Source organism: Limulus polyphemus, unplaced genomic scaffold, assembly GCF_000517525.1.
Source record: "Limulus polyphemus unplaced genomic scaffold, Limulus_polyphemus-2.1.2 Scaffold927, whole genome shotgun sequence".
Taxonomy (NCBI): Eukaryota; Metazoa; Arthropoda; class Merostomata; order Xiphosura; family Limulidae; genus Limulus; species Limulus polyphemus.
Genome location: NW_013666537.1, coordinates 381,229 through 389,219, shown reverse-complemented (window position 1 = coordinate 389,219; position 7,991 = coordinate 381,229). Strand labels below are relative to the sequence as shown.

Genomic DNA, 7,991 nt, shown 5'->3' with positions numbered 1-7,991 from the left:
TACACTTAATTTCAACAGTCGCGCTATAAAAAACGCTATAATTCTCAACGAACGTCTCACGTGCTCGACTTCAACAATACTCAGTTCAATTACACACACACGCCTGATCTTGGCCGGTCTTATATATACAAGACTACACTATATCTAGATGGATCCCGAGATTTAAGGAAAGGACGTGAATGTTCAAGAACGACTTGGCGTGATACTAGTCACGTGACCTCTGCTGACGCAACAGTATCTAAACAATGAATGATTATATAAATTATATCTACACAATATCGTATCTAAACAATGAATGATTATATAAATTATATCTACACAATATCGTATCTAAACAATGAATGATTATATAAATTATATCTACACAATATCTGTATCTAAACAATGAATGATTATATAAATTATATCTACACAATATTGTATCTAAACAATGAATGATTATATAAATTATATCTACACAATATTGTACCTAAACAATGAATGATTATATAAATTATAGCTACATTTTAAAATTAACATTTATAATACATCAAAAACTGAAAAAGTGAGAGGTCATTTAATTAAAACAAAATGTGGCATGACTGGTGTACCCCTACATAAATTGCGATCTTAGCCAATCAGAAAGATAATGAGTCGAACACTTATCAAATATAGTTTCGACTTTGCTACTTGTCTAGTCACTGGTAGAAACTGAAATCCGAGATAGTTGTGAAAGAATAAGAACTCGATGTCGACTAAACAACACCAAGTAATTGTGATTGGAGCTGGCCTCAGTGGTAAGTCTCTTTAAAAAATAATAATAATAGAAAACGATCATTATATCTCCTTTTTCTAATACCTTGGGAAGATTTGTAACCTTAGCTTCCGTTCGATATTTCTGTTTCGCACACAGTTGTTCCAGTTATATGTCAGACTTAAGATTAAGGGCCTATAAAAGTGAACTATTGCAATGTTGGTGATTAAAATGTTAATGCATATCATCCTGCTGATGGTAAAGGTAAATCTTAAGAAACAAATCTTATTTTGTGATAAAAATAATGCTTATAAAAATATAACTTGGGCATCTTGTTGTAATTATTGAGAAATCAATATCAACAATTCCAATGACAGAAGAGTAATTACAACGTTAAGAAACCACTCATATCTAAACAGTGTCCGTTGTTTTCTTAATAATGCAATTCTATTTTTCCCTTGCATGGAGCTTCCAGCGGCCAGTGACAAGTCAGCAGAGTTACGACGCTAAAAACCAGGTTTCGATGATAAACATTTTGCTCCAGAAAATGTAATTATTAAAAAATCAAGAATTTCAACAGTCGCACAGTTGATACAACGTTATCCAAGTCCTCACATCTAAGCATTGTTTTTAGATAACACCTTAGTTCAAGAGGTTTATTAACAAAATAAATTACAAGTTCCATAATAAGATACACATATACATATGTTTAATTAAAGCCTGAAGCAAATGAAATCTTTTAATAAACAAACAGACAAAGAAGAATTGGGTATACATGTAAGACACTAAATTCTTCGAAATCTTTAATTAATATATTCATGTTAGATAGTTAATGTGTAAAACTATATTCCATAGAACACTTTCAAAACTCGATGATTTGGATTTGATGCATTACTGATAACCAAATGAATTAAAAAACAGTTGAAGAAATAAAAAACTGATAGGTTGGATAGACACACATACAGAAGTAAAGGCCAAATAATAAATCCTTGAATAAACAGTCATATACGTAAAGGGATAGATAAAAAAGAGACATGAATAAGTAATTTGAGATTAGTATGTTTATATTTTTCGTTCAGATAGCAACAAGCGTTATATCGGCCTTGAGGTGCAAAGATAATATTTATTAGCCGTTTAAAACTGGGTGACCTTGCGAACTGTACAGATCACAGTAGTTACATGTACGTAGTCTTATCAGTGTTTAGTACTTTCACAAGTACAAATATTTATCTAGCACTTAAAAGCGGGAACAAACCAGGACATTTTATCTTTACAATATTTTATTCAAGTCGTTTCCACTGTTAGAAGTAACTAAAACTTTCTTAAAAGATGAGCGTTTTTTGTTTTGTTTTGTTGCTATAAGTACTGTAACGAATTTGTTATTATATAGTTATTTTAATATCAACGTTTGTAAATTTATATTTAGAAACATACATAGCTTATACTGTTAAATATGTATTGTGAAACTCCCGCCTATTCTACAAAATTGTAGAAGATTCTCGAGAGTAAGAATCAAGGAGATCCGGTTGGTTTAAGGCGAAGAGTAAGCAGCTAAGAATAAACTCGGATAGTACCTAGAAAAACGACCTGAGCATTCTCCAGGCACGTTCCCCAAAGTTCACCACCAAACTAAGACAGCAAATAAAATAGTACAACTGCTGCGACTTTTAAGAAGACAGACGACCTTGCCTACGCTAAGGGAGACCCCTCATTCCGACCATGGACACCCACAAAAACAAAACACGGATAACGGTCAAGGCCAACAATGAAAACCCAGACCAACGTACAGGAGCAAAAACCCTGGTTGAGGAACTACTGACTAAAAGAAAAAAGATAAACGACTTCAGACATGGCCCGAAGACGCATTTAACACAAACGCAATAACTATACAACTTCTGAGAGCAAGGACACAACCCAGGTCATTCGTGATCAGGGGAGTGCACTACTCCATAAACCCGGAAGACATACAAGACACGCTACAAAAACAAGAAATAAAAGCTACTAAAGTGGAAAGAATCATATCAAACATCACAAAAAAACCAACAAACAAGTATACACAGATAACACACAGGATATTACACATTACATTAACAATGGTATCTTTATGTGGTACCAAAGATATGCAGTAGAGCAGACAAAGACACCATCCATAGTGGTAACTCAATGCTACTACTGCCAAAGATTTGGACATGTAGCAGCTGCTTGCCAAGCAACTCCAAGATGTGTTGGCTGTGGAGTAGACCACCACATTATACAATGTCAGAAATAACACCCAGAACCAAAATGCTGCAACTGTGGAGAACACCACACGGCCAACTACAAGGGCTGTCAAAAATACAAAAACATTAAGACCAAAATTTATGAAATTAAAAACCCAAATGCCCAAACACAAACAGTAATAAAAAAACATTATTACCAACACCACAAGCACAAAAAACAACATACGCCACCGCAATCACAAATACAGTAACGAAACAGAGAGAAAGAGAAACTATCAATGAAACACACACTGACACCACCCCAGAAAACTCCAGAATAGCACAGAATAAGACAAAAACTAAACAAAATGAAACCAACGATGACATGCCAATCACGAATATCCTAAAAATCATAGCATTGGAAGTTATAAACGAACTTAATAACCCATCCAGAACAGACGACTGTATAACACTCCTAATGAAAATAATAAGCAACAAACTCACATCATTCTTTCCGGCAATTCTAAGGACCTTAACTAACACATTACTAAATTAAATTCAAGGTGGCACATGTCAACATCCAAGGTGCGCTTGCTTCCAAGAAACATGAGATTGAAGATTTAACAAATACCATAAAACCGGATATCCTAATAATTAGTGAAACCCTGTTATAAATTTAAACAGATTTAAAATCAAAGGTTACTCAACTATAAGAAATGATAGAACAAATAGTAGAGACCTCAACAGAGGTATACTTATATTATATAAAACAAACATGATTGTTTCGAAAGTGGATATAACAACCACAAATGAATGTATTACCATAGATGTCATCACTGAAAACAACACAAAAGTAACGGTAGCAGGCATCTACTGCTCACCGAGTAAAACCATTGATATAAAATTGTTGAGTAACCTACATAGCCATAACCAAAATATAATAATAGCAGGATATTTGAACTGTAAACATAAAATATATAACTGTAAAACAACCAACGCAAATGGAATTTTATTATTGGATTACCTAATCAATACAAATACAGTCCTACTAAACCATGCCACGCCGACACATATATCAGACGCATACGGCACCAGCGATATCCTGGATCTATGCCTATGTTCGTTTAATATGAGTCGAAGATACGAACAATTTCAAGTAGGACAAGAAATAGATAGTGACCATTTACCGGTCTGGTGTATTTTCAATTTCACCCCCCAAACTAATAAATCAATATAAACAGATAAATTTGATTGCAAGAAAGCAAATTGGACTCATTATAAAATAATCATAGACAAAAGTTTGTGAAGCCGCGGAAGCATCCGAAATAGATGCATACTGCCATACAATCACCGAGTGTCTACAAACAGCAGCTCAACAGACAATCTTCTTAGTTCCTGTCGTTCCTAGTAGAACATAGGGCTACAACAACACTTCGCCGACGGAAGTGTTGTTGTTGCAGTTTTCGTAGCACATTTGTTATGGGAGTGGAGTTGCTAGACCCACGCCCAAGTGGGCATGTTTGGTGCAACAAGGACGCGACCCCGCGTGACTTATCCACCGGGCCATGCCGGGCCCTAACAGACAATACCTAAACTAAAACTACCAAAAATAATACAAACATGGAAGCCTCACAAACAAATCATAGACATGATAAAAGAAAGAAGGAAATTACGCAGACAATTCATGCAAACCAGAGATCCAACTCTCAAAACACAAATAAACACAATACGAAATAAAATACGAAACGAAGTCCGACAACTAAAGCAAGATAGTTGGGACAATTTTTGCTCTCTACTAAATGATAAAACTGACCCAAAACAATTCTGGAACCATCTAAAAAGATACACCAATGCAGGAAACAACAATAGTAATTACCCACCCCTAGAAACACAAAACAAAACAGCATACTCTAACTCTGAAAAAGCCAAAATATTCAAAGAACACCTACAAAACACTCAATGAACCGGACATGAACGAACATTTTTACCACAAAGTAAATAATTACATCAAACAAAACATAGATTTGTGCATACCCAAATTTCCAATAAACACAAACATAAATATCAAACCAACTGAAATAGAAAACCCAATCACATATCTACTAACTAAAACAATAACAGAAACAGAAGTCCATAAAGCCATAAAAACCACCAAAAACAAGGCACCAGGTGAAGATGGCATACAGGCCATCTTTCTCAAAAAGGGCACTCGGAGATTGTATGAACATCTTACAGCACTTTTTAACTTATCACTAAATTCTGGATATATCCCGGTTTCTTGGAAGCAAGCGATAGTACTAATGTTCCATAAAGAAGGAAAGCCAGCAAATAAACCAAACAACCACCGCCCGATCAGCCTGACCAGCTGTGTAGGCAAAATTTTAGAACGAATAATAAGCAATAGACTTTCAAATTACCTAGAAGTGACTTCAAAATTACCTGAAACACAAAATGGTTTCAGAAAATTTAGACAAACAACAGATCATTTAGTAAGATTAACCAAAACAATAATTGATAGCTTCAACAAAAAAGAATGCACTGTCGCCTGCTTTCTCGACGTCGAGAAAGCATTCGACACTGTATGGCATAACGGTCTCAGGTTCCGCATGACAGAACTGGAACTACCGCGGGTGATTATTCGCTGGCTATCTAACTTCTTGGAAAATAGAACATGTAAAATAAATGTACGGGGAACCTACTCTGAGGCATTTCGCCCAGAGGCAGGCGTACCCCAAGGAGGAGGAGTTAACCCTATTCTGTTCATCATGTATGTAAGTTATATGCCATTAAAAGATCCAAATCACGGTTGTGCATCACAATTCGCAGACGATGTGGCGATCTGGAAAAGTGCCCCCACCCCATCCATAGCAACAACTAATCTACAGCCAGTCTTAAAGAATATAGAAGAGTATTGTTAGAAATATAGAATAAAAATAAACGCCCCGAAAAAACAACTAATTACCTTCACTAGAATAACAAAGCATCACAAAGACCCTCCCAAACTATATATGCACGGAACACTTATCCAGACCTCCACATCAGCAAAATTCCTAGGACTAACATTTGACCAAAAATTAACGTGGGTCAAACATACAAATAACATTTTAACAAAAATCTGGAAACGCACAAATTATGCAAGAAGTCTAATAGGCAAAACCCAGGGAACATCACCTGATAACATTATTAAAATATACAAAACATACATTCGACCAATAATAGAATATGCCAGTCCGGCATGGATAAACACAGTTCCTAAGCACATAAACAAACTACAAAGAATACAAAACACACTAATCACCTCTGCATACAAAGTCCCCCGAAGCACCTCATCAACATTTATGCACAGATACGCTAATATACAAACAGAAGCCGATAGACTCTTGCATAATACTATAAATTACTTTAAGAAAAATTGGCAAAAGAATGGCCTACTTTGTGAGCTCGACCGTTATTACATACGTGATGGAAGTAGACCTAAATACCTCTCGCCGGTTAACATTTATTTTAAAATGAAGGATGTGATCATGACACCTAATGTTAGACATATAAACCCGACACTAGTTAGAGCCTAAAAATAATATATTTAAAAGGGTATTACATGTAAAATATGTTCGATTAGTCTCTAACTAGTGAAATGTGTAACTTGCATTATGGACTTGTATAAGCAATGCAAAACACAGAATGTGACTGTGATACATACATGGACATTGCCCTGAAAGGGGTCGGAGCAAGTGCGGTTTACTCCGACCCTCTTGTAGTATCAACACTCTACATTCACGGACGACTTACCACAGTTCGGAAGGGAGGAAGAGGTCTCAGCGTACCTGACCCTCCTAGGTCACAAAGACCTAAATTCCTGTCAGGATGAGAGCGAATAAAAGCATCAGTTAGCAAGGCACATTTCAAATACTTTGATTTAAGAAATTGTTCGTAGTTTAATTACACTCACAATAAACATTCTCTATCACCAGACTGTCTATCGAGATCTGGTGTTATATTTCTGATGGCGAATTGCAGCTTTCTGCCATGAAACATCCATTTGGAAGTGGTAAAAAATTTTAGAAGTAAAAACAAAATTTATGAAAATACACATTAAATAGCATGCCTTAACAAATACTTGTTATACGCTCAGTAAGAGACCAATGTCTATTTTAGCCGTCCAATGGCCAATTTGAATTCAAGAAAGAGTAAGTGAAAACACCAATTACTTCAAATACTTTGTTTTATCAAATATCTGGTAGTTTGATTATACTACCAATCAAAATTTTCAAAAACTAGAGTGTCTGTTTAATTCTGGTTTTAGATTGCTTAGGGTAAATGTAGTTCTTGGGCTTCACACTGCCCTTGTCTATTGGAAAAAACGAATGAAAAGACCAATTATCAAGGTACACTTCAAATACTTTGTTTTAAGAAATACTGAGTAATTTGATTACAACTACAATAAAGGTTTTCCAGAAGTAGAATGTTTATGTAATACTGGATTTAGATTTCTTATAGTTAATGTTGCTTATTGGGGAAAAGTGGTCATTTGAGTAGAATGTTTATGTAATACTAGATTTAGATTTCTTATAGTTAATGTTGCTTATTGGGGAAAAGTGGTCATTTGAGTAGAATGTTTATGTAATACTGGATTTAGATTTCTTATAGTGCTACCTGAAGATGACAAAACCTTGTCGAAACGTTGTACATTTGCTGTCATGTTAAACTTATATTAAAGTTTTTCTTCATTACCCATTTAAGCCGTCTCCAGCCACTTATAGTTAATGTTGCTTACTGGGGAAAAGTGGTCATTTGAGTAGAATGTTTATGTAATACTGGATTTAGATTTCTTATAGTTAATGTTGCTTACTGGGGAAAAGTGGTCATTTGAGTAGAATGTTTATGTAATACTGGATTTAGATTTCTTATAGTTAATGTTGCTTACTGGGGAAAAGTGGTCATTTGAGTAGAATGTTTATGTAATACTGGATTTAGATTTCTTATAGTTAATGTTGCTTACTGGGGAAAAGTGGTCATTTGAGTAGAATGTTTATGTAATACTGGATTTAGATTTCTTATAG

The 7,991-nt window shown here is 34.9% G+C and overlaps 1 protein-coding gene across 2 annotated transcripts in view; it reads left to right on the top strand.

Annotated features, from left to right (window-relative positions):
* Positions 1-641: 641 nt before the first annotated feature.
* LOC106461291 (amine oxidase [flavin-containing] B-like) overlaps positions 642-7,991 on the top strand; it is a 42,957-nt gene continuing 35,607 nt past the window's right edge. For both annotated transcript variants that reach the window (XM_022388161.1, XM_013921107.2), the window contains exon 1: positions 642-776. In XM_022388161.1, the coding sequence (XP_022243869.1) occupies positions 728-776 (49 nt within the window). In that variant the 5' untranslated portion in view covers positions 642-727. The remainder of the gene's footprint in view (positions 777-7,991) is intronic.